This window comes from Coenobita brevimanus, chromosome 90 (genome assembly GCF_032717465.1).
Source record: "Coenobita brevimanus isolate Jiangsu-jjx chromosome 90, ASM3271746v2, whole genome shotgun sequence".
In the NCBI taxonomy this organism is placed as follows: domain Eukaryota; kingdom Metazoa; phylum Arthropoda; class Malacostraca; order Decapoda; family Coenobitidae; genus Coenobita; species Coenobita brevimanus.
In genome coordinates this window covers 33,295,539-33,322,209 of record NC_137043.1, presented here as the reverse complement: position 1 = coordinate 33,322,209, position 26,671 = coordinate 33,295,539, and the positions used below count along the sequence as shown (strand labels likewise).

At 39.4% G+C, this 26,671-nt stretch overlaps 2 protein-coding genes across 3 annotated transcripts; one reads left to right on the top strand and one right to left on the bottom strand.

The window, feature by feature from the left end:
- Positions 1 to 402: 402 nt before the first annotated feature.
- levy (cytochrome c oxidase subunit 6A levy) lies at positions 403 to 13,123 on the bottom strand. Its single transcript, XM_080281531.1, has 3 exons — positions 13,002 to 13,123; positions 6,165 to 6,307; positions 403 to 659 (listed from the first exon to the last, which is right to left on the bottom strand). The coding sequence occupies exons 1-3, from the start codon at positions 13,093 to 13,095 to the stop codon at positions 576 to 578; spliced, it is 321 nt and encodes a 106-aa protein (XP_080137657.1). The 5' UTR covers positions 13,096 to 13,123; the 3' UTR covers positions 403 to 575.
- Positions 13,124 to 14,414: 1,291 nt separating this feature from the next.
- Uba5 (Ubiquitin-like activating enzyme 5) lies at positions 14,415 to 23,604 on the top strand. Of its 2 annotated transcripts, none has more exons than XM_080281706.1 (7): positions 14,415 to 14,572; positions 15,117 to 15,252; positions 16,754 to 16,950; positions 17,778 to 17,964; positions 19,190 to 19,317; positions 19,835 to 20,052; positions 23,202 to 23,604. In XM_080281706.1, exons 1-7 carry the CDS (start codon positions 14,439 to 14,441, stop codon positions 23,387 to 23,389), a joined length of 1,188 nt encoding a protein of 395 aa, XP_080137832.1. In that variant the 5' UTR covers positions 14,415 to 14,438; the 3' UTR covers positions 23,390 to 23,604. The 2 variants fall into 2 exon arrangements, with proteins under 2 accessions (XP_080137832.1, XP_080137833.1); XM_080281707.1 differs by having other exon boundaries at positions 14,448 to 14,495.
- The last annotated feature ends 3,067 nt before the right edge of the window (positions 23,605 to 26,671 follow it).

Below are 26,671 nucleotides of genomic sequence, written 5' to 3'. Positions count from 1 at the left end.
CTTTTCAACCAATTGTTAAAAAAACAATGATAAATAAAAAAAAACAGAAATCTCTTTGTGCTACACTTGAAACTGAGACTAACCTCTATGAGGATTATGTGAAAATGAGAATCCTAGTTTGGCTCCTTTCTACTGTACCCACTAAAAGGAAACATAAAGAAGGCACAAAACAAAGAGAATAATACAGGAAGATTACAGACTGAAATCTATGAGCAATGCTATCAGCAAACAAGTATTTGAAAGATCAAGCAAATAGGGAAAACAAGAGAGAGAAAAATGCAAGAAAGTAATATCAGCTTATTTCAAGGCTTGCTTACAAGTGCTTTGCCTACAGATAAAGTCTTTAACACTATGGGGCTGCAAAAGTTAACACTTATATCAAAGATTAAGAAAAGAAAGGTATAGGTTACATTAGTCACTTTATTTTCACAATATTATTACTGTAATTTAAAAAATCCAAATATTATCCTGCCTGATTCTTTCATTTATACTGCAATATATGTACAGGTGTTGCCATTACACTAACAATTAATCACTTAAATATCCAGGCTTGGAGAGAAGGCGCAGGCAGCAGTCTAATGTTCCTCATAACCATCAGGAAGGGCATTCACGTGGGGGTTATGGAACAAGGACTTCTGGCCTTCACCCCAGGGGAAGCGCTGAAAATTGAACAAAAACAACTGTGATTCCCATCCACTTGTGACTCACTCTCAGTTCAATAAGTCTGGTATTAGATGAAATAGAAGGCCTCCTCATAACCAACAGGGAAGAGGCTGATATGGGGGAACTGCTAAAAACTGATCATCAAGACCTCTTTTTCCACCTACGGATAAGTGAGGTAGGTTCCAAAAAACAATGCAATGCACAAAATATGAACTACCAACAGTATGCATAATGAAGTGGGTCTTGCACTCATTCATGCACCATTCAAGTTCTCACAATCCTGACTACACAGGTCAGACCTTCTGCACACACTATTTTGGTATGCCTGTTATACCTCACTGATGCACCTCATACACTTGCCAGAGTAAATTAGTCTATCTGTAGATGGTACGCTGCTAGGTGTTGTTAAGAGTTTTTATGATGGTAGTAAGGTATGTGTAAAGGTATATTACACATAGTGACTGGTTCACTGTTCACTATCAATGTGGGCGTGCAACAAGGTTGTGTGATGTCCCCATGGTTGTTCAATATATATATATATGGATAAATATATGCATAGGATGATGAGAGAAGTAAAAAAAAACACGAGTAATGGAGAAAGGGAGGACGTTGGTAATGAATGGAGATGAATGGAAAATCTCAAATTTTATGTACAGTATGCTGATGATGCAGTACTACCTGCAAACACCAGACAAGAGCTTGGTAGATCAGTGCAGAGTTTTGTATTAGTCTGTGAGTGTCGTTCCTTGAGAATGAATGTAGAAAAGAGTTAAGTGATGGTTACTGAGAGAGAAGGTGACTCTCAGTGTGATGTTGCACTGAAAAGACTATAATTGGTGGGAAAGTTCAAATGTCTGGGTACAGAGATGGAAGGAGAGAGGAAAATGTATAAAAGTGGAAAGTAGAGTGACAAATGGAATGAATGTAGCTGGTGCTATAAAAGCCTTGATAAGGAACAGAGGCTTGAGTGTTGCAGCTGCATAAGGCTCACATGGAGTGGTAGTGCCAACTGTAACATACAGGTGTGAGACTACAGTGTGGCATGAAAATGAAAAGTCAGGAGTAAGAGCAGTGGAAATGAGACTATTGAGGAATGTATGTGGAGTATGGAGTGTGAACAGGATACAGAATAATACGATTCATGAAAGATGCAGAGTGAGGAAGTCCATGGACACCAGAATCGAAAAGAGTGTACTGAGATGGTATGGTCATGTGGAAAGATGACAATAGAGTGGTGAAAAAGGTATATCTGAGCGAATCTGATGGAGAGAGGAGGCGAGGTAGATCAAGAAGAAGGTGGAGAGATATGGTGGAGGAGTGTGTGAGGAAGAGAGGTATGGAAGTTGGTGAAGCTAAGGGACTGACAAGAGATCAAGCTGGCTGGATGAATTTTGTGCGGAGAAGCGCATGACCAACGGTTTGGCACCCTTTTTTAACATGACAGCGTTCGGACTGACTCTGTTGGATAAGCATGTGTGAAGCTACTGTACGTGGTGAAATCATTTGGCCTATCAGACGGAGCCAGGATTCCGTGGGCTTGAATGAGTCAATGGAAGCACAGCCCATTGAACTAGGCAAACTTTGGTTGTCTGGATGCTGCTACTCACCCCACCCTAGGGTAGGAAAGGAGATCCAGATGATGGTGATGATGATGACTGATATCAGGCTGAACAAACAGGGTATCAAAGCCTTGTCATGCACTCTTTCATATTCAATTCACCTAAACTACTCAATCCTGTCAATTCCCATGCTTCATCAACTTCCATACCTTGCTTTCTTACATACTCATTTACCATAATTATTCACTCTGGCCTATCATATCTCCTTCCACCTTCAAATTCACTCTAGTATACCCTTCTCACAACCCTATCTACATCCATTCTCTACATATGACCACATTTAACCATACACAGCTCTGCTATCATCATCCACACCTTTACTGCCATCAAGAACATACAGTCCTGGGCAAATAATGATAATTATCCTATCCTCATTCCTTATGTAAGAGATATGATGAGATATAATCCAGAAATAAATAATACTGTTTCTAACTACACAACAATCAAAACGACAACACATTCATTCATTCATTCATTCATTGCCAGACGCCATGTATCCCAAATGGGGTGGCCAACGGCTTAGAGTTAACTGTTTTACAGGGAGGGGCACCAATCCTCCACCAACCCCACTTGCCACGTAGGGATGCCAACAGCATCTGGTGTTCCCAGGTGGTCACCCATCCAAGTACTAACCAGACCCAACGTTCATTTAAATATATGGTAAAGTCACCAATTCCAATTTGGACATGGCTCTCCAATTAGCACGCATTTTTGGTATGACAAAAAAAAAAAAAAAAAAAAAAAAAAAAAAAAAAAAAAAAACGGGGGTCTGAAAACTCAGTTTAGGCTCAAAAGGAACCTTAACTATCCTGCTATGTTCCCACAAATATGCGACAAATAAGTTCTCAAAGCATGGGCACTGGGTTTTTTGATCCTCAAATAACCAGAATTTTCAGACATTTCTTACAAAAAAGAACCTCAGTCTGGGCATGTTTTTAGGATTAATATTGCCTGTTTTCATTCAAAGTGGACTGCGGAGGTGTGAAACTACTGTCTGCAAGAGGATTTAATGGCTTGTCATAAAATTCATGGGGATGGGAGGGGGGGTGATGCATCTTGATTGGTATGGTGTAAACAGTAAAACCAATTAGCATGCACATCTTTCAGATTGATGCTAGAAGGCTGTGACTCACAGGAAGTACTATTTCAGTCTCACCCCTATTGCCTGATACTGTATATGGTGGTGCATCTCCTTTGAACTGGTTCTGGATAAAGCAATTTAGGGTACACCACCACCAATCTGCACACACATCTGCTCCCAACAGGATGCACGCATAACTCAAACAAGACATGCATGCAAATGATGCATTACACAGAGCATCCAAACTGGTTAACAGAGATTAATTCAAGTGTTTTCTTTATTAATTTGTGCATGCTAACTTTCCATCTTTTCCAGCACTGACAATAGTTTTAGTACCACAGCCTAGTTTAATAGTAGCCTATACCATATAGCCTACCCAATAATGGATAGGCCTACACAGAATGGCCATACTTCTCGGAAGAGAAAGTACCCATCATATAAAAGGGCCCACCCAGTTACCAAAATATGGCAATAGTGCATCTCCTTCACATCTGTGTGTCCCCACAGAAGCAGTCAGACATATTAGTGTGAACAGTTGTGGTAATATGAACGGTTGTACATAATATTTACATAGGCAAAATTATATAACTGTACAGATGTAAGATAAAAATTATATATATATATATATATATATATATACCAGGTATCTATATTTAGTGTGTAGTGTTCAAAGTGCACCATGAAGACTCAACAGTGTACAATCTCAGACAAAACTATCTTTCCAAAGTTTGACGAATATATATGGGAAAAATAGAACCATTTGAAACACATGAAAGTAGAGATAAGGTTTTCATTGAATTTCTCTGGGTGTAAATTTTCTTCAGACAGGCCTGGGAAGATACTTGTCTTATACACTGTATGTAACTGAAAAATACTATTTTTTTGTGTGCTGTTACAAGTAAGCACAGAAAACGAGACTCTCTGCCCACCTGCTCTCAGACGCCAGCCACTGATAGTGACCTTGAAGTGCCACCACTCCTTCCACTCACCTCTCCCCAACACTCAGCCCGTGCGCAATTTGAAGCGAGTAACATTACACTACTTGTTTTTTCAGCTGTTCTGCTCCATTTATGAATGTTTTATCGGATGTTTAACAGAAAGCAGCCTGCCTATTAAGGGTTAAATGCCAAGACCTTTAATTTTTCTTATTTTTTCCTTTCATATAAAAGCACCATGTTACAAAAGCATTCTGCAAAGAAACTTTACACACCAAAAGTCATGAGAAACAGGCTTATATGTTTATAGGACAACATGAAATTTAAATTACAAAGGGGATTTAAATGCCCTTGTGTACTGTTAGGAGAAGGGGACATGCTATTAGGGAAAAAAATAAAATAAAAACAGTATGCACACTAAAAAAAAAAAAAAAAAAAAAAAAAAAAAAAAAAAATTGGTTTCCTTTATGTTAAAGAACAAACTTTCCTTAATATACTGAACCTACAATAATACAGACTTTACTAAGTTCTGTTGATGACTATTGGTTAAAAAAAATCTGATTTGTGAGCACTAATTGGTGACTTTACCCTAATCCAGCTTTCTCAATTTTGGCTCTGTCTAACAAGCCAAAACCTCTCTACAAGCAATTTTCCTTTTGCATGATGCACTTTCAATACAAATGAGAAATACAATCATTACACCAGCTAGCAAAAAATGTGTGTAACCCTCAGCATTCATAATTCATCCATCCCTTTCAATCCAGTGACAATTCCTTGGCTTTTACAACATCCATTATTCATCTTTCTCAAACAATCATGTATCATAACCATCTTGGTCTTACATGCTTCTACCAACCTTAAATCACATGCACCACTTAACTACCTGATTTATTTATTTATTTATTTATTTTTTGCATGGCAGCACTCACCATCCACTCACTCAATGTAGTGCTGCTCTCGGGTAACTTCCCTTTCCTCTCTTCCCTTCTTCTTTCCTTTTGTCCTCTCCAATTTGTCTTTCCTACATTCATTCTTCTTCTTTATGCCTATGGGTGACTCTACACTCCCTCTTCTGTCTTCTTTTTCCCTCATTCTTCCTTTTCCTTTTGCCTATGGGTGACTCTACATTAGTGACAAGCCAAATGGTTTCCTGTACATCAGGAAACCATTTACTATGCTCGGTGGTAACCATAAAACCAAATAATAGCACCTGGTGGTTTAGTGGGTAATTATGGCATTCCAACTGGATTGAGCCGGTGCAGGTTTATATCCACGAGGTGGTTGGGGTTGACTGCTCACGTAATGCCACTCAGGGATGAGTGAGGCTGGTCACTCTCATCTTAAATATCAGGACCAACTTGCTAAGTCCCGGGCACCTACGCTCCTCATGGGGCAACATAGGATTAGATGATGATGACCATACTGTCTATTCATCAACCTTGGTCTCACATTCTTCCTCCAACCTTGAAATTCATTCACATACAACCTTTAACTACCCAATTTAAATCATTTTCTGTATGACCATTTTGTCTATGCACATACTTTTCTGGCTCTCAGCAAAAGATTTCTTTGTTCTATCACAAATTTATACCTCCTACCTAGCCTTTATGACCCACACATATTCTTAACAATTCTACTAACACTGTTCCCACTTTATGACCCACACATATTCTTAACAATTCTACTTACACTGTTCCCATTCAAGTCCATTCCATGCCAAAGTTTACCACAAGTACACTTTCATGCACTCCTCTTGTAGCATCCGAACTCAGACCTTTCTTCTACGGTACCGTATATCACGAACTCAGAGAACCTGCCACTTCATTATTTATTAATGTCAATATCAGTCATAAACATAAGTCTCACCTTGTTCCGAAGACGCAGATGTTCATATGGGTAAAACTCTGGCTGTTCATGAGGATGGTCACTCCCGAATGCATTAAACATACCCAGAAGAATGGCGGGGAATGCTACAAGGAAAGAGACCATCTTCCACTGTTTTGTTCCACCTGTAAGACATGTAACTATGAGGCTTTAATCTACAAAATCTAAGCAACTCCCATCATTTGCATCATACTACAGTAGTCCCTCAATTGCCCGACATAACAGAGCCAAAGGCATGTCCGGGTAGTGGTAATGTCCACATAATGAACAATATCCCCCCTACTATAAAAGATTCTACATATACCCAACCTCCAACCTATACCTTATCTATTTGTACAGTATCTCTGCTTACTTGGCAGTGTTTTCCAGTCATTCACGCATATTTACACATCAAAACACACACAGGAGTATCCAAAGTAATCCTAAACACCAAGAAAACCATAAAAAAATAAAAATGAAAACCAAAAAGCACCCTACCTATACACTACTGTATGTGCAATACCCCTCTTAATTTTGGCACTGTTTTCAGGCCAATCTGCCTTATTTAGACATCAAAACACACAGCAATATCCAAAGCAATGTAAAAAAAAAAAAAAAAAAAAAAACACTCTACCAATCTATTGCCAGATGCCTTAATCCCGTAAGAGGTGTCCACAAACAGATCGTCTCCATGCTGCCCTGTCCCTTGCCATTTCACTGCCCTGCTCCCAGCTCACACCTCCCTCTCTCATATACCTCTCCACTCCATCCTTCCATCTCATCCTTGGCCTCCCCCTCCCTCCACCTCACTCACATACACTCTCCTCGTCAGTCTCTCGTTCTCCATCCTCTCCACATATCCAAACCACCTCAGTGTGCTTCTCTTAACGCTTCCTATCACATCCATATCCACACCACAACACTCCTTCACCTCCTCATTTGTCACTCTGTCTCTCCATATGACTCCACATGCTCCTCTCACATAACTCATTTCCATTGCTCTCACTACTGACTTCTGTCCCTCCAGCAAGGTCCACGCTTCACTTCCATACATTAGAGTTGGTATAAAAAATACTGTCATTAGTAGCTTTTTCACTTCCATGCTCACTTTCTTGTTTCTTATCACTGCTTTCAAGGAACCAGCAACCTTTCTTCCCTGTTGTACCCTTTCAAGCATTTCACCCTCTAAACTTCCATCCTTACTCATCACACTACCCATGTACTTAAAAGCACTCACATTTTCCATTTCCTCCTCATCCAGCCTCACTGTACATTCACTGACTTCACTTCTCTCGAAGACCATAGCTTTACTCTTCCCTATATTCACCTTTAGATTTCATTTCTTAAACACTCTCCCAAACTCATCCACCAAGCCTTGCAGCTCCCCTTCATCTTCACTTAACCCTACCTATACACTACTGTATATACAGTTCCCCTCCTGGTTTTGGCACTGTGTTCAGGACAGTCTGCCTATTTAGACATAAAACACACACAGGAATATCGAAAGAAATGCTAAACACCAAGAAAACCATGAAAAAAAAAAAAAAAGGAAAAGGAAAAAGCACCCTATCTATACACTACTGTATGTACGGTACCTTCCCAGACTTACACTTACTGTTACAGTACCCCTCCTAATTTTGGCACTGTTTTCAGATCAACCTGCCATATCTGGACAGCAAAACACACATAGGAACATCCAAAATAATGCTAGACACCAAGAATACCATAAAAAAATAAATAAATAAATAAAACCAAAATACACTCTGCCTATACAGTACCCCTCCTAATTTTGGCACTGCTTTCAGATCAATCTACCATATTTAGACATCAAAACACACACAGGATTATCCATATTAATGTTAAACACTAAGGAAATAATGCATAAACAACAAACCACCACAAAAACCTCAAGACAGTTGGGGCACATTTTGGAGGGGTCAATGGGACCGGATTAGAATCAAGGTGGATTACTGATCCAGAAGGGTCACGCCAAAACAGTCCTGCAGTTTCGGATCGGCTTGTCCTGATGCCATGGCGACACTCCAGTGCCCACCTGATTGTAAACAAAACGATGACAGTATAAAGTTCAAATGGATGATTTGGTCAGCAAAAACTCTGCTCTCATTTTCAGCAATACCTGGTACACTCCAATTATTGATGAAACCAGACACAGTTGAGCCCATCATACCCACTTTAGTAACTTGAAGTATCATTTCATCAGCATATTGTTAAAAAAACACACGTAAATACGACACTTACAATGTAGGAGCTGACGCTATATTTGTTTTGGTGACATCACAATCCTGAATCACCCAGCTCAGTCCACTTTGGGGAGACTGACTGCCTCAGATCGATCTGGGATCATCTTTCACTCCAATCCAGGACCAGGACTGGGCATTGTCAAAACAGGATCAGCTGTCGGGATCAACTTTATCTCAATCCAGGATCAATCCGGGATTTAACTTTCTCTTGCCAAAACGTGCCTTTGGAATATCAGGTATCTGACACTAGTGATAGCTACTCCCAGGCCACAAAAAAATTCCACGGTCAAATATGCCATCCCAGATTGGTTAAATTAGTATAAATGGTATACCATCTTCTTCGCTGGTGTTCATACTATAAGCTGATAAAAACACAAAAAAATGATGAGTAAAAGTATAGGAATGCAGTGAAATTAAATAGTGTTCGAGAATAAAACTTACCTTCATACTATAACTTCCCATTATCCCAGTGCAAAATTTTGCCAGCACCTTCCAAGAGTTAGGCACATGACAAAATGCAGAATTTTATGAGCTTTCTCGTGGTCACGTCAGAATTTCAATACGACCAATAATATTCAAATACTGTAAATCGCAAAATTTTTTTAAAAACTCACAGGTCACTGCTATCAGCTCGAAGGAGAGGGACTGAGGGACTGATGGGGGAGCTGGGAGGGTATGGAGGAGGGACAGGAAGGGGCAAGACGTGAGGCTGTGGGCAGGATTTTCACCCTCCTGTTGGTCAGTATTGCTCGGGTGCTGAAGGTTCGTGGGGAAAGATCATACCAGCACAACACTGACCATTCAGCACAGGGGTGGACAAACATTTCAGCTCAGCTTGTGGGTTACAGTCTATTTCCCACTCACGGCTAGAGCCCAGCAGCCACAACACCAAAGGGTTGAACGTGTTGGCCGGCCGGCCGAAGTTCTCAGGGGCTTTTACGTCCAGATAATTGCAAGTAAATTCGGATAATGGTTTAATAGAACCAAGATCCAGTAGCTGGATAATGATCATGTCTGGGTACTGCACGTCCAGATAAATATGGGATTACTGTATGGTAATTCCTTGTTATACCTTTTCTCAACAATTAAAGCTGTTAAGAAACACAGGAATACTTTTCACACAACATGCCACATTTTTAAGTGGTCACGATATGCAGTGACGAGTGTGTTAACACAATTCACACTAGCATTTACCGCTACACAGCTAACAATCATTTCTTTACACTGCTTTGTGGTAGGTGGTGGCAACCATTATCCACTCACTTGATGATGTGCTGCCCACTTCTTCCTGCACCTTTATCACTCTTTTTTTTCTATGTCTGCTCTTTCCCTTTCTATTTGTCCCATGTTTCCTGTCACTTTTTATTACTCTTCTTTCCTTTTCAGGCAGCTTTACTTTGACTGACACGCCTAATGATTTCCTGTAGGCCAAGCAACCATTTACAACACTGGGTAATGACCATATAACCAACCCACACGTTCCCTAAGGTATGTCAACATGCAGGCTGGTTGAGGGTTAGTACCCCTTTCCATAAAACCACTAACTCAAGGACAAACGGCCACCCCTCATAGGATTATAGTGTCTGGCTATAGACAGACAGACAGTTCATGAACTAACACTTAGTACATAGATATATCTCATCAATCAACAGTGAATACAGTATATATTTTATTACTGTACTTATCTGCAGCCCTAATTATGACTTTTCTTTTCTCACATCTAGAGTTGAAGTGAATTATTGCTGTATCCAGCCCAATACAAAAATGTCAATCCCAGAGATCATCCACGGCAGCCAAACAAAAACTACTTCCAAGACACAATTACAATACATCATTGCTCCTGTCTATCTGAAGTATTGTACCCTATTTACTCTTTACAAATAAACTGCTAAATGGAAAGCACTGGTAGCTACCAAACTCATGGCCAAACTGCAAGAGTTTGAATCGTGGTGTGAACTGCTGGTGCCACCTGACTCATGTATCCATCCTTCCTCTGTGGGTTTGCAGGTAAAATGAGTACATTAAGGGATGTCACTCTGGTATTCTGGATGATACAGTAGCCTTATATGTGAAGATAATGCACACATCAAACCACTTTTTCATTACCTTTTCAGTGTGGATAAGAGCTCCATCTTGCATGAGAGTATCTGCTTTACATTTGTCCTAACAGTCTTTATGAATATCATGCATGATGCCTTAATACTGCTCAAAGTTAATGGTGGTAGCTTATAAAAAAAAAAAAAAAAAATTTAAATAAATAAAAATATATGATGATGATAATGAAGAATAAGAATAAAAACAGATTACCCACTCCATAAAATGAAAAACATCCCCAAACCATAACAAAATCAGGATGTTTTACTGTCTACACAGTGTACCAAGCGTTATACCAGTAAGAATTCTTTGGTCACCTAATCTTTGCATACCTAGTTCCTGTTACTGTAAACAGTTTCATCTGCCTATGAATCTTAGCAAAATTAAGCCTTCTGACTTTGTGATGAGCAGTTAACAGAGGTTTTTAAGTAAATGATCCTGAAAGTCAGTCAAGATCATGTAACACACAATGCTGCATAGTTTTAACCAGACATGGGGTAATCATAATCTGTAATCGTAATCGATTGTAATCGATTACAGACTTTTGTGTAATCGTAACCATAATCAATTACTTAAGCGTTTTTTTCAAAGTAATCACAATAGAAATCGATTACTCTCATGTTTTAATCGTACTCATGGTTACTTTTACGATTACAAGGCCCCAGATAAGTTATTCTTCCACAAATACTCGTCAAAAATAAAATACAGTAGTTGAGTGTCAAACAGTCAACTATACACCATAAAAGTCCATAAGTAATATGAAAACAAAAGTGAATTGTAGGTTATCACTTAAAAGCTTCCATATAATATCCTACCTAAGCTAGAATAATATCAGCTGGGAAGATCTCAGTTGGTAGAAAAGTTAATACTGTACTGTAGAATTAAAGAGTCAAGGGCAATGTGAAGAAAGGTCTTGGTGCCTGAATTATTAAAACACATTTGTATTGCAAATTGGCAAAAAAATAAAGGAACGTCTTACTGGACATTGCACTCCACAGTATACTGTACAGTATTTTTATCCGGAGTAGGCCTAACAGTCGCCGTAGGTTCTGTAGAGCTTAATTCTATGTTCTTCCTTACGCTGGCAATTCTTATTAAAATGATTTGCATATAAGATATATATCCCAAAATATCAGTTTTATATTACTGGACGATGTTTTTGCTTTTACAAACTATCTTCCAGCTATTTCCTTAATCAATGTCAAGTATAAAAGAAATGTGCTCATAATTATATAGTGCATAACAGTACATGTAATCATAATTGTAATCATGATTACTCCTTATGTAATCGTAATCGATCACACTTACTTTCACTGTAATCATAATCGTAATCTGAAGTTTGCAAAGTAATCGTAATCGTAAACAATTACAATACCCTTGCAATCGCCTCATGTCTGGTTTTAACCGACATATAACTCAGCAATGCGGGATCGGCTTCCTTTATTTCATGTGATGTGCTTGTTGGTTAGAAAATTCAACATTCTTCAGTAAATGTAATGTCTTTGGATCACGCTCTTGTGGCCACCCACTCTTCAGTATAAGTTTAGGTGTCTATCATCCATGGCTTCCCAGCAATGCTTTAGCCATCATTCAACAGTTCTGAGGAATTCCTGTCACCTCTACAATAACTTTAGCACCAAAACCTGCCTTACAGAGGGAGTCTATTTGGCTGATAATATCCTGCAAAATAATGCGCTCATGTCCCATGCTCGAGTGAAAGATCAGAACATTCCAAAAAATCTGCACAAATTTTGACAACCAGTGGCAGAGTAAGTGCACAGCACCCATCTAGCAACTAACTCTCACGCCTTTTGTCCAACTCTCTAATGCAAGAATTAACTGTTACTCCCAGTCCTTCATTTATGCAATAGGTCATCTCTGGAACTGTCTCCCTCTATCTGTATTTCCTGCTTCCTATAATCTCCAGTCTTTCAAACGCAGTGTGTCCAGGCATCTCGAAATGATCGAATCTTGAATTTGGCTCTCTCGTTTTTCTTTTTTTCTTGGAAGGAACACTTTGTGGGCTCCTGGACTTCAGTTCCTACCTCCTGGCATTTACATATAAAAAAAAAAAAAAAAAAAAAGCCCGAGTTAACCTAGAGCCTGCTGTCATGCAGTGCCAAAATTTGAAGGAGCTTGTCTATAAGAAAATCTGGCACCAGTGTGAATTTTAAAAAACTGGCCTAATCTTAAAATCATAATTGAAAAAAATGAAAGCCATGGCCGGTTACGCTTTCTTATTCATATTTAGTCTATATAAAAGCGTTGAACCAGCAGTATTGGATAATTATGACTAAATATCGAATTAATTAAAATTAAACTGAATATATAGCCCAAACAAGCATCACGCACCTATACCCGACTATGTCTAACCAAAACATCCCGAGCCAATGACGCAACTTGAGAGGCCGGATACCAAACTAAGCCATACAAATTATTTAAATATGCTTAAATTACCAACAAACCCTTCTCAAAACTGTATTACCATCGTGGGCGTGTGTTTCTGCGGTACTAGAAGCCGCATTACGAACTGCTGTGGTAAAACTTCGACGAGCAAGAGAGGTGAGAGATGCTGCCATCTTCGTTAATCAGCTGAGCAGAAATCGTGACGGTCAATTGAGAGCTCTTGTTATTTTGGCACATATAATTCATTTGGCACACATATTTATTTTTCACTGACAACTTCTGAAGTAATTTTATTATAGATAGCGATACTCCTTATATATTCCATTCATAAAGTTTTGTTTAACTAATAATTACACATTAGCAGATTCTAGAGGGAGATTTGAAACCGAACCTTGGAAGTAGCTACTGCAGCACTCTGTTGTAACTGAAGATTAGGCGTTTATTGCGTCACCCGGAACTGCTAACGCGTTACTAGTTCCCCACACTGATCGCACAATGGCTTGAATTCTCTTTACCTCACTCAGGTTTTCTAAAAATCTGCTGGTCAGGTTATCATGCCCTATCTATGTCTCTCTCTTATAAAGAAAAATGAGACTATTCCTTCATTCATCCAAATATTAGTGACGAAAATACTTAGGCCTATATGTATTTGGGCAACTTATAATGTTCGCAAGCACAAAAAGTTGGGGTACACGGGCTTGTACATTTTTTTCGAGGGATTTATTACGCATGTTACTTTGATATCCTCAAAATTTACTTCTCTCTTTTAATATAGTAACCTTCCTTATATAAAATAGTAACATACAATATATAAAAATAAGATGCAAATAAATAGCCGAGGAAATAATGCTACTTAGATAAGACAGTTTTCGTTATGATAAAAAGATGAAAATATAACGTAATGACGAGGCTATGGACTGGAAGTTAATGAAGAAATCACTTTGTTAAAGTACAGTACCCCCGCTCACCAGTACTTGAGACAGACCACATGATTGCACCAGTGTGACCGGTCAACTCCTTTCCCCAAACTCTTCCACTATTCTCCTGAAAGGAGGATGGTAGCCTCTGAAGCTCGATTGACTTCATAGTCCTGTGGATTGTATGAAGACTAATAGCATTTTTCTACCAAGTAACGGCTGTAGGTATACCCACTGACACATTTGCGGTAACCTACGGCTTTCAGTATAAGCAGTCTCATCCATTACTTTCCCCCACCCAATATATATCCTTTTCTCCAAGACTACAATACATAACCGTAATACAAATTCAGTCCGTTTCAGTCCTAGATGCAAATAGACTGGAATATGAGATCCCAGTCTGTCTGCACCTAGAAATGAAAATGGGATCTAATTTAAATTCATTAGTGTATTTAAATCCCGTACGCACGTGTACGTCACCTCCCGCTACTGTTCAGGAAAATTTGCAAATGACACGAGGCGGCAAGAGTGGTCGAGATCTTTCAGCTGATGTCAACATAGAGTCACAGTGTCCATACGGTCCCCAAACTCATTTAAACATGTCATTGGAGAAGCTTCAAAAGAGAGTAAAAGAGCTGGAGGAGGAGCTGAGGAAGGTGAAACATGGTGGGGCAGCATCGAGAGAAAAGATTGCCCATATGTCTGCTGAGGTGGTGGACACTAACCCCTACAGGTGAGCTGCAGAGCTCTGGGGATTTTGCTTCTTTTTAAGTTGTGCTCAGTTCTTCATTTTCATGTCAGTTTTGAGCATGAAATTCAGTGTACCTTTTATAATTACATTTATTTGATATGATAATCTTCAGCTAAATCGTATCTAGATTTGCAGTTCGCTTGCATTTCGATTTTAAAGTATGCCATAGGTTCCTGGAATATTCACTATACTCCTTTAAACATCATTAGCGAAGTATTGATTGACTGAAACAAGTGCTTTGGTAGCCAATGTGAGGATTTTCAGAAAACTCAGGATATGGTTTCATTAGGGAATATAAGTTTGAGAACCAAACATATGTTCATATGTAGTCTGTAAGTAAGAAAAATCCTTGTGTTTAGAATTAGATTGGATGAAAGTAGAAATGGAGACAGTGCTGTATGAACTTATCTCACATCCTTTGTACAACACAGCTAAATGCAACTGAGTGAGGTAAATGCACACACACACACATATATATACATATACAATCTGTCTTTAACTCATTGTGTTTGATGTTCTCCTCCAGTCGATTGATGGCTCTAAAGCGGATGGGTATTGTGTCAGACTATGAGAAGATCCGGACACACACAGTGGCAGTAGTTGGAGTGGGAGGTGTGGGCAGTGTCACTGCTGAGATGCTCACACGCTGTGGTATTGGCAAGGTGAAGTATTAATCCTTCTAGTCCAGAGATGTATTTCTTTGTGTTTTCTTGTCATTTCATGATGATTTTATTCTCTCTGACAAGGAGAGTACGTTTTTACCCATGTTTGTTTGTTAGTATGTTTGTCTTTTAGGAGGATTACTGTACTCAAAAACTATAAGAGAGATTTGGACCATAGTTGGTGGGTAAATACCCCAAGTCCCAGGGAACAGTTGATTAACTTTACGATCCATATTGTATTACAGATTCTGGATCCGGAAAACACCTTGTGAAACCTTACGGTAATCAGTGATGTGAAACCCTAGCCCATTATGACGAGTGGTGTGGAAATTACATTGCCTTTGTCAAAGAGATGTGCTTCACTGAGTGCCCCTCTTAGTTTAATTTGGGGAAGTCTTTCTTTGCAGGAATGAATCCTCTTCAGTCGTGTAACATACCAGTGTTGATTTGTTTAACTACAGACAATTTTATTCAAGTCTTTCTGTGCAGGAATTAATCTCCTTCAGTCCTGTAACATACCAGTGTTGATTTGTTTAACTACAGACAATTTTATTCAGGTTTTGAAGGACTTCTTGGTCTAAAGAGGTTAGATATACCTTTCTTTTACCATTACAGTAGGTCTTGGTAAAACTGAATATAATTATGTGGCAGAAGCAAGAACAAATGAATAATATGCCACCAGATGGAAGAAGTTAATGGAGATTGTTTTCAGCTCCTTTACTGCAGGAGGTTTCCCCAAATTTAAGTGAAATAATGTAGTTGTACCATGAATAAAATGTTAAATACATCCTCAGATTTAGGCTAAGTGGATAGTATATACAGTTTTGCTCATCAGTTTGTGAATATAAATTTACAGTAGCTACCTACAGACATTGGTGACATATGGTACCCGGTACAGGGTAGTATTCACCCCACAATAGCAATTTTGTAGTAGTGGTGGTAAGCGGGAGCATTCACCATCCACTCATTCAGTGTAGTGCTGCTTTGGGTGTCTGCCTTTTCTTCTCTTCCTTCCTTCCTCTTCTGTCTTTCTTTCCTTCATTCTTTCCTACTTCTGCCTAGTAGTGACTTTACACTTCCTTATCTGTCTTTCTTTCCTTCGTTTTTTCCTCTTCCGAGGGACAAGCCAAATGGTTTCCTGTACACCAGGAAACCATTTACTATTCTTGATGGTAACCATATATCCAAATTATGGCACTGGGTGGTTTGGTGGGCAATTAAGGTTCTCCAATTGGATTGAGTCTGTTTAGGTTTATGTCCAAGGGGGGGGGGTTTACTGTTCATGTAATGCCACTCGGGGATGAGTGAGGCTGGTCACTTTCATCTTAAATGTCAGGACCAACTTGCCTAGCCCGTGGCTCCTATGCTTCTTATAGGGCAACGTGGGATTAGATGATGGATGGATGTATTCTTTGGATATATTGTACAGTATTACTCTGGAGCACATATTTCATCCATGCTAATAACATCACCACTGTCTAATTTACCCTTCACTCCACAGCTTTTGCTTTTCGACTATGACAAAGTGGAGCTGGCCAACATGAACAGACTCTTCTTCCAGCCCCATCAAGCTGGCCTTAGCAAAGTTGAGGCAGCAGCTGCAACTCTACAGTCCATCAACCCAGATGTCACCTTTGAAACTCACAACTATAACATTACCACTGTAGATAACTTTGATCATTTCATGGAGAGGATAAAGTGAGTGAAGTGAGAGATTGTCACTTGAGGGTATACAGTATAATTTTCAGTGTGTATTTTTAAGACTAGTAAATGATGAGGACGCTGAGTAAGAGACAGCTGATAACAGTGGAATTTTATCTTGTTTAGTAATTGAATGGTGTTTGAGATTCAAGTATTTTCACTGACTCAGAAGTTTTTATTTTTCCCAGTAAGTACAGTACCAGTACATTGGTTCAATTACCTTATAATGCTTAACCCCTTCAGTCTGATGACAGTTTTAATTCTGTCCTAAGTATCTTTGAACATTGACATTCATCCCAGAGAAGACCTTTTTGAAGTGAAAGGGTCAGTGAAATTTACTGCTGGCTCACTAGTTTTAAAAGAGTTTAACTTAATAAAATTTTCTGTAGGTTGCTAGAATAAAACAAAATGCCTCATCAGACTGAAAGGGTTATATCAGGGGCGTACCTAGAGATTTGGGGGCCTGGGGCGGCTAGGTTCTTTGTGGGGCCCCCCTCCTGGAGGGGGGCCCTGCAAAGAACCTAGCCCCCCCTCATTCTCAAAACTTATCTAATATTTCAGCCAGGATTGTCGGGATGATAAATATATATATCTTTAAATATTAATAAAAAAGCTTATAAATTTTCAAGGCTTTTGGGGGCCCCCCCTCAATTGGGGGCCTGGGGGGCAGTTTCAAACAGCCCCTGCCCCCCCTAGATATGCCACTGGGTTAAATTATTTTGGTATTTTATGCAGTTTTTTCTTATTTAAATTTTGCAGATGAAACAAAAATTTTCCTCTAAATAAAATGTATGTTACAGTATTAACAAGAATGATACTAACAGGAGTGGCAGTTTAACTGGTGGACCTGTAGACTTGGTTCTGAGCTGTGTTGACAACTATGAGGCACGCATGGCAGTCAACCGTGCTTGTAATGAATTAGGGCAGACTTGGTTTGAGTCAGGGGTGTCAGAAAATGCTGTCTCGGGCCACATCCAGTTCCTCATACCAGGGGAGACTGCGTGCTTTGACGTGAGTGCATTTATTTATTGTTTTTAGTTTGTTGCTCTTGTTTGACACTTATCTCTTGACAGTAATGGGAATGCTGAGCCTTATTTGGTTCCTTTCTTGATGCATCTGGAATATTTATGGTAATTAGTGCACTCATCACTTTTTCCTAGTACGATACCTTCTGTTCTGTACTGCACTTGTACATTGACTGTTAATGCATTTATTCATTGGCTTTTAAAACTGAATGTAGGAAAGGAGAGAAAGTTACTGGTAGGAGGTGGTTGAATTTAGAGTTGTGATGAGGAAGAATACCAGCAGTCAGGTAGGCATATAGATCAGATATTCTTAGTTGGTGGTTGTGGTGAGAACAGATGCAGAAGCAAAGAGTTTTTTTTACATCTGTGTCATCAGCGAGATTGCCTGTGTTCTGTTTTGAAAGCTGTGAGACTGAAGAGGCATATATGATTGGATATTCCTTTATCATCATCATCATCTGGACCTCCTTTCCCACCCAAGGGCAGGGTGAGGAATAGCAGTGTCCAGACAGCCCAAATTTGCCTAGTCCAATGGGCCACGCTTCCATTCACTCATCATTCAAGCCCCTAGAATCCTGGCTCTATTGGACACACCAAAAACATTCACCACGTTCTGTAGCTTCACATAAATATAAACGATTGAGTCATTGTTCAATAATTAAAGTATTTTCCTAGTGGGGTGGCATCACCATCATCTGATCGTAGTTCTAAGTGCGACGTGGGATGGGGAGAGTACTTTTTTTTTTATTTACCTCATTGAGGATGTTAAAGAAAGGGAAAGGAAGTCCTGGGTACAGTATTGTTACCTCTTGTGCTTGTACTTTAGGAAGCATGAGGCTATACAGGGAATATTTGAGTATTGTACAGCACTGTACAGACAGACTTTATTATAAGCCAGGGGTGTGTTCCAAAACATTAACAACTTTTTCCATGCAGTAGTTAGTGCAAATACTGTATGGTGAAACTGACAGATCAGCTTTATAAATATCAGCATTAGAGATTAAACAGGCACTTTTTGTATAATTAATGTGGACATAAAGGCAAATAGTAATGTAAACAAAATACAGTACTGCTTATAAGGACTTAACTGTAGCAATCTTTCTTTTGTTCCTTGAGGTAGCTGAGCACTAATTCTGGACTTAAAAAAAAAATAACAGATTCAAGATTATAACAGAAACATGGATTGAACCTAAGTATCCTCTCCCTTGCAGTGTGCGCCACCACTGGTTGTTGCGAGCCAGATTGATGAGCGAACACTGAAGCGAGAGGGGGTATGTGCAGCCTCCCTCCCCACAACAATGGGTATTGTTGCTGGCATGCTGGTGCAGAATGTTCTCAAGTGGGTTCAGGTGTATTTTTTAGAGTGTTGTAAGGCTTAGATGGTTGTGTTTGTAGGTGCAAGTTTAACAAGCAATAGCAAGCTGAGTATTCTGTAGCTATTGTAATTGCCTGTAATGTTCATACTGAAAATGTTAACTGTACTAGTTGTCATACTGAAGCCTTGCCTTATATCTAAACTGTTTATTGCTAAATGTTTGGGTGGTGTTGTATAATCAAGATGGTTCCCTAAGTTGAATGGAATTGCTGGAGTTAACAGGAACGTAATTTTAAAAGGTATCATCCTGTTGAAACGGTTAATGAAACTAGACTCATATTGAAACAGGCTCTTTGTAGTCTTCAAGTTAGTGTCCTGTTGAGACATTTCTTTAATTTCATAAAATTTCTTGGAGACGGCAGGAATTAAATTTAGAAACAAATTGTCATATAAGTTTAGAAACAAATTGTCATATTGAAAGGATTACCATAATTGCACTAATTCCTTACACACCAAAAACCATTACCTTATCTTCAAACAGATTCTTGCTGAACTTTGGTACAGTGTCGTATTATCTTGGGTACAATGCACTCTTGGACTTCTTCCCCACCATGACGGTACGCCCCAACCCTCAGTGTGAGGATTACTGGTGCAAGGTGAGACAGGGAGAGTACCAGGCTAAATTAGCAGCCCAGCCCCCCAAGGAGGAGGGAACCAAGGAGGAGGAGGAGGAAGTGGTGCATGAGGACAATGAATGGGGTGAGTGGTATTCAATGTTTATAATAATACCATACTGTACATGAATTCAAAGTATTGCCGTAACCACTGTGTATACGGTCATCTAATATGTGACAGATAGCAGTAAAGATTGTTGAAAACTTATACCCATTTCTGGGTGTACAATTTTGCTTATACAGTTTTCTGCAGTGACTACATATAATGATCCTGTGCAAATGCACTGCCACCTACACAAGCCAACAGTTATATGCTTGTGCCAAGATGGCCACCTTGTATTTACATGTGCAAAACCCCCTTCTGAGGCCTCTGCCGTGCATCCTTCCCATCATCCCTTGGAATTCCCTGTGTCATTTGTCCACTTGTTTATGTGTTCTGTTGCTGTGTTTGTCTCCCTTGCATTCCCTGTGTTACATACCCATCTTATGTAAGGCTATTGAAACACCATTGCTGTAACAAAATAACAGTGCAGGTGCATGATGAATAATGCAGTGTGTGATATTAAGAAAGAGAACTTTTTGTGCGTGAAATACTAAAACTTGTGACACGGAAAACATTTCAGGTAGGGGTGCTAACCCCAGTGAAAAGTGTGGTGTTACTGAGGGTGCTGAGGGCAAGACAACAAGGTAAGGCATAGCCTTTACCTAGATGTTGTGGTAGGTGGGGGCGCTCACCATCCACTCACTCAATATAGTGTTGCTCTCGGGTGTCTTCCCTGTCCTCTCCTCCATCCTTCTTTCCTTCCATCTTCTTCTGTCTTTCTTTCCTTCATTCTTTCCTCGTCTTTCTGCCTGCGGGTGACTTTACACTCCCTCTTCTGTCTTTCATTCTTTCATTCTTTCCTCTTCCTTCTGCCTTTGGGTGACTCTACACTGAGTGACAAGTCAAATGGTTTCCTGTACACCAGGAAACCATTTACTAAGCTGGGTGGTAACCATATAACCAGATTTTGGCGCCTGGTGGTTTAGTGGGTAATTATTGTGCACCAATCGGATTGAGCCGATGAAGGTTTATATCCAAGGGTTGGTTGGGGTTTATTGCTCACGTAATGCCACTCAGGGATGAGTGAGGTTGGTCACTCGCATCGTAAATGTCAGGACCAACTGCCTGGCCCCGGGCCCCTATGCTTCTCATGGGGCAATGTAGGATTGGATGATGGATGGATTAAATTGGACATTGTTCAGTACCATAAAGATGGGCAGCGGGCGAACAAGACTGCAAAAGCCCTGAAGCTCTTCCACTGCCTCATTGCATCGTGACACACCTGCCACACCGCTTTGCTCTCTCTCACCATTACTGCTGTGCACTCCCCATCACTCATCACCTCCTCCTAACAACTTGGAGTGATTGCCCAGGCTTTTCAGCTATCCCCCAGCCTTGGGGGGCATCCTTGGTGATGACCTGGACTGGCCTACATCATATATACTTGGGTGGCAGAACTGTTTTTTAAGATATTAAGTTACATGGCCCTTCACCCTCAATGTATCTCAATTCAACCCATTAAACTGACATAGATTTATGGTCAGTCGATATGCAATCAGTTCTTACTTGAGGTAACCTAATTGCAAATCAGGTTGCTGCTGTATAAATATAAGTTTGTTTTTTTTAAGCACATACTCCTTCCCCTGCCCTAAGATGGGAATGAAGATCCAGATGATGATGATGATGATGATTACTCTGCAGAAAACTTTCCAGTAAAATTCCATTTCAGCCTGTAAGGGTAATTTGCCACTTTCCTCCAGATTACACTACTAGTTGCACAGAAAAGGCTGTGATATTTGGAATACATTATTGACTGTCCTGAACATATAATAACTGTTTGTAATTGTATTTGATCAATATAGTGGCATTTGAGGGGATAAAATATGGTATAGTTTGTAACTGATAAAAAGTAAATTAAGGTGGTATGGAGTAATGCAGGGAATGCACATAGGCTTAGTGCCAAAGAAAATCTTGGAAAGTATAGCTGAAGGAACCTTTGGAAGAGGGAGATCTTATACTGTATGGAAAAAAGAAAAGAGTGCAAAAATATATTGGTGATAGAGAAGGAAGAGGAAGAGGAATAACCAGGAGAGTGTGAGAGACACATTGTAAGGACAACTTAGTCTGGAGTCATTGATGTCATGGCCATCTCTTTTCAAAGGGCTAGTAGGAGGAGATCATGTTTTTGAGTTGATGCATGATGATGGTGTTGATGGCAGTGGTGGTAGGTGCTAATTATAGCAATGAAAAAGTTAGGGCAGCAGAATGCAGACTGGAGGTTTGATATTTGAGAATATAGCTAGATACCTTTAAATATCTGTGAATTCAGTTGTGTTACCATGTTAATATTGAAAAGGAGGTTAAAGAGGGGTCATTTGTGGAAAAAAGTGCTATAGAAAACTTATCAGTACTCCGTAAGGCTTGGAGATGAAAATAGCACAACATGAATATTGTCAGCTTTTCAGATTGCTTGCAAGCAGTAAGAGGAGAAATGGCTTCAGTAATAGAGCATTATAAGGGAACTTTGGGATAGAAGATTGAAAATCGGACATGTGGTGTGGTATTTTGAAATTGTTCAAGAGAACAGAAATGTTGAGAAAGAAAACACCAGGCAGATTGAAAGAAAAGAGTGAAACTATGTAAGTTAGAGAGATGGTAGAGGAAGCAAAATGGCTGAGAATGCTAGAGAAATATGTAAGGACAAGTAGCCTGGAAACTGCTGTACAGTAATCTCTTTACCATCTCCAATAGGAGTTTTTCAAGAGGGAGCAGGACATAATGAAATTATTTTCATAATACTGACAACAAACCACATTGTGATATAAAGAATAAGAAATGCTGCATTCACATCATTGCCTGTCGAGTTGATACAGTAAATATATATATTGTACTTTTAAATGTAAATCATGTTTACCACTTCAGACCCAGAAGATAGGATAGATAACCAGTACTCTTCACATACTCCCTGCATGTCACAGTAGATGACTTAAAAAGGTGTGAGAAACACCCACATCCTCCACCCCTTGTATTGGCATGGGACTGTTGAAGCCCTGCTACCCTGCACTTGGTAGCACTCATGCTGTATATCACAGGAAGGCAGGGAGATCATACTGGTACCTGTTGCTCCCTTTCTCCTGTGATTCATGATCCCATTTATGATGAATTGTTTACTAACTTCAGTTTTGCTTCAGGTATCAGTTTGGTAGAGGAAGATACACCAGCACCAGCTGCTGTCAGTCAAATGTCAGGTCTAGCACAAGGCATCAGAGTGGCATATGATCGTCCTGCCCCACCTGCTGGAGCGGAGGCTAATAGTGCACCAGCAGTTGATGATTCCACAAGCCTAGATGAACTCATGGCACAGATGAAAGCACTTTAAGGAAGAAATAAGGGTAGTTAAGAGACTGACCAACTTCATTTGTTGTATTATTAATTTTTTAATGTGCTGTGACTTTGGATTTTCATTTGAACTTTTTATGCTAGAGTAGACAGCAGAGAAAAATATAACAGCCTGATATTACCATGTAACTACAGGCTTCAGCATCTAACAGCAAATAATGTGGAACTTTGTGTGACTGCCAGAAATATAATTTGCAATCTCATTCATTCATTCATTCATCATCTAATCCTGTGTTGCCCCATGAGTAATTGGAATTAGAATGGATATAGACCCAGAGTGGCAGAGTTGTCAAACTTCTTTTGGATATTATTAGTATAAGAATTATGACTGGGTACTCATCAGCAGTAGCTGTCTCCAGTGTTAAGAAAATTATTTTAATTATTCCTTGAAATTTAAGTAAACAGTATAAAAGATTTTATGTATAAAGTACATCTGCACCTCAAATAGGGTTGTGTGGGAATGGCTGATACTGTTTACCACTGCATAAAACGTGTATGATATATTGTCTAGCAACAAAATGAGAAGGTATCCTCTAATAATGTTGTGTACAAGTTCTTTATTCCTGATAACATGAATCTCCACTGGCAAGTTCCAGTGCAAGCAGTCATACATCTCTTGTCACACAGGAGGAGGTTCTTCATTTCATCCCTGATTTGTTTCCCTAGAGAGATCAGAGAGCATTGTTCTCATCTCCCTAGTTAGAATAATGATGAATATATTGGACCTGAAGAGTATTTTATATTACTGTATATGCTAATTCATAGGCACCCAAGTGGTAGTACAGCTCTGGATGAAGAAAGTTGTGTACTAATTTGCGATATTTAATCCAGGAGCTGGGTAGAGATTTTTCTGTCTCTGAAGCACTGATAGGGATGTAAGATATCTCCAGTGGTTTGATTACACTGTTGCTATGGTAGCTTAGCCTCAGGCCTTACCTTGGGAACATGGACCTTCGAAAAGGGAATGGATTGGCTAATACTCTTTCCTTCTACTGATGAATACAGTTGTTACTGTATTCTGTTAAATGCAATAATTATGTAAGTTTTGTCCCAATTTTCATTACCATACAGTAATGCATAGGTTCAGCAGTCACCACCCGATCATCAGAATGAGTTGTAGTTCCTGTTAATTGCCATTTAGTGTCATAAGCATCTCAGATGTTACCGTGTCTGTCTGTTTTTGTTAATGGTCATTTGGAGATCCATAGGCCTGATAAAGTTTGTGCTTTGTATTTCAGTGTGTGGATGAGGGTAATTATGCTGTCATGTTATTGTATAAAATCAGACTCAACACAGTTTCATTATCAGACAATATTCTATCTACTGCTTGATGTTAATGTCTGGGAACTATTCCAGGGTGGCTGTAACAGACTCCTAAATACCATCTGTTGATTATGCTGCAGTCTTCTTTTCCTTCCTGTATGTCTTCTAGCATATGATTTGCAGTCTGTCAGACAAGAAAATATTTGCGGTTCTTGATTAAAGAACTTAATAATCCTGCCGGCTGTGTTCTTCAGTCGTGATATTTTAGACTGTATTGCACTTATTTTGTTAATTACATTATCTGAGGTTTTATTCAAGATCATTCCACAAACTACTGCCACAAAAATAGTTCTTATCTGTAGTGCCTTTTTAATATGATTAACTCACAGAATTGCACACCAAATACCATATGTTTTTCATCCTACAACATAATATTTTTCATTGTGCTTTCTTTCATGTTCTTGTTATATGCCATGGAGTGCTTGGTATTTTTTTATAATTTATTAAAGATTTATTTAATTCAGAGAATACTGAATAGTGCAGCAAAGATAATTACAATTTATACTGTAATAAATATGTTTCTTTTAAACACTGCTTTTTTTCTCCTCATATTTGCATTACCTTCACTTTTATTGTTACAAATATATAATGTACTATTGCATCTGAGCGGGGAATATTGTAGAGGTGCGGTTTCTGGATGGTTCCTGGACGTGGTGCTGGAGAGGGGTGTCTTTGCATGGTGGCACCGAATCAGCTGCATGGCTCCACTGCCTGGGTATGCAAATACCCCTAAACTTTTTCCTTATTCCCTGATAAGTGGATGGTGGACTGCAGGAGGGGGGACAGCTTCAGCCTGGAGTCTACTGGGTTCACATTCAGACAAAGCTGGGGTTACACCTACCACTACAACTAGCATATGTGAATGAAAAGTGAAACACTTGAAGAAATACATACTCTTAAATGCCTATGAGGTACTGTTGGTTGTGTAAATGTGGTAAAATGTGTTGTGAGTTTAGATAGAATACCTCAGGGGAAATAATGACTAGGAAACTTTGCTGTGTTCTAAAAGACTGAAGGCAAACAAGACACTGGAAGAAGTGTGTTGTTTCTTACATACTTTCATGGAAGTTAAACATGCACAGCTGATGAACTTTTAATCCACAAGCTGCAGGCATAAATAAACGATAGCACATGGGGTTATGTATGAGACTTGGAAAACTGTACGGTGGATTAAAATGTATAATTCTTTTTAGAGATGGCAAGGTATCATTCATGAAACACTCATAGGGTGCCAAAGAAAGCTGTTGAAAGTGAGATGGAGCAATGATGGCAGAGGCAGACCCTATAGCACGTGCTGTTAAAAAAGCTGAATGAAACTGTGCCTGGTTAAGTAGGAAAGTGTAGCGGGAAGGGAGCCACTAAGAGAAGGTGAATCAGGACAAAGGAGTCTGGCAATAATTCATAGCATGAGAGACAATGATCATACTAATCCACTTTTCCATAATGAAATGGGGTGGGAAAATATATAACATTACTTTTTAACGAGTGGTAGATGGAGGTGCTCACCATACACTCACATAATACAGTGCTGCTCTTCAGTGACTGCCCTTTCCTCCCTTCCTTCTTTCCTCTTGTCTTTCCTTCATTCTTTTCCTTCTGTCTATGGGTGACTCCACACTGAGTGACATGCCAAATGGTTTCCTGTACACCAGGAAACCATTTACTATGCTGGATGGCAACCATATAACCAAAATATGGCACCTGGTGGTTTAGTACATAATTAAGGCACTCCAATCGGACTGAGCCTGTGCAGGTTTACATCCAAGGGATGGTTGGGGTTTATTGCTCATGTAATAACACTCAGGGATGAGTGGGGCTGGTCACTCACCTTAAACATCAGAACCAACGTGCCTAACACCAGGCACCTACGTTCCTCATGGGGAAACACAGGATTAGATGATGATGATACTTTTTAACTCTGTGCTATGAGAGCTTTCAT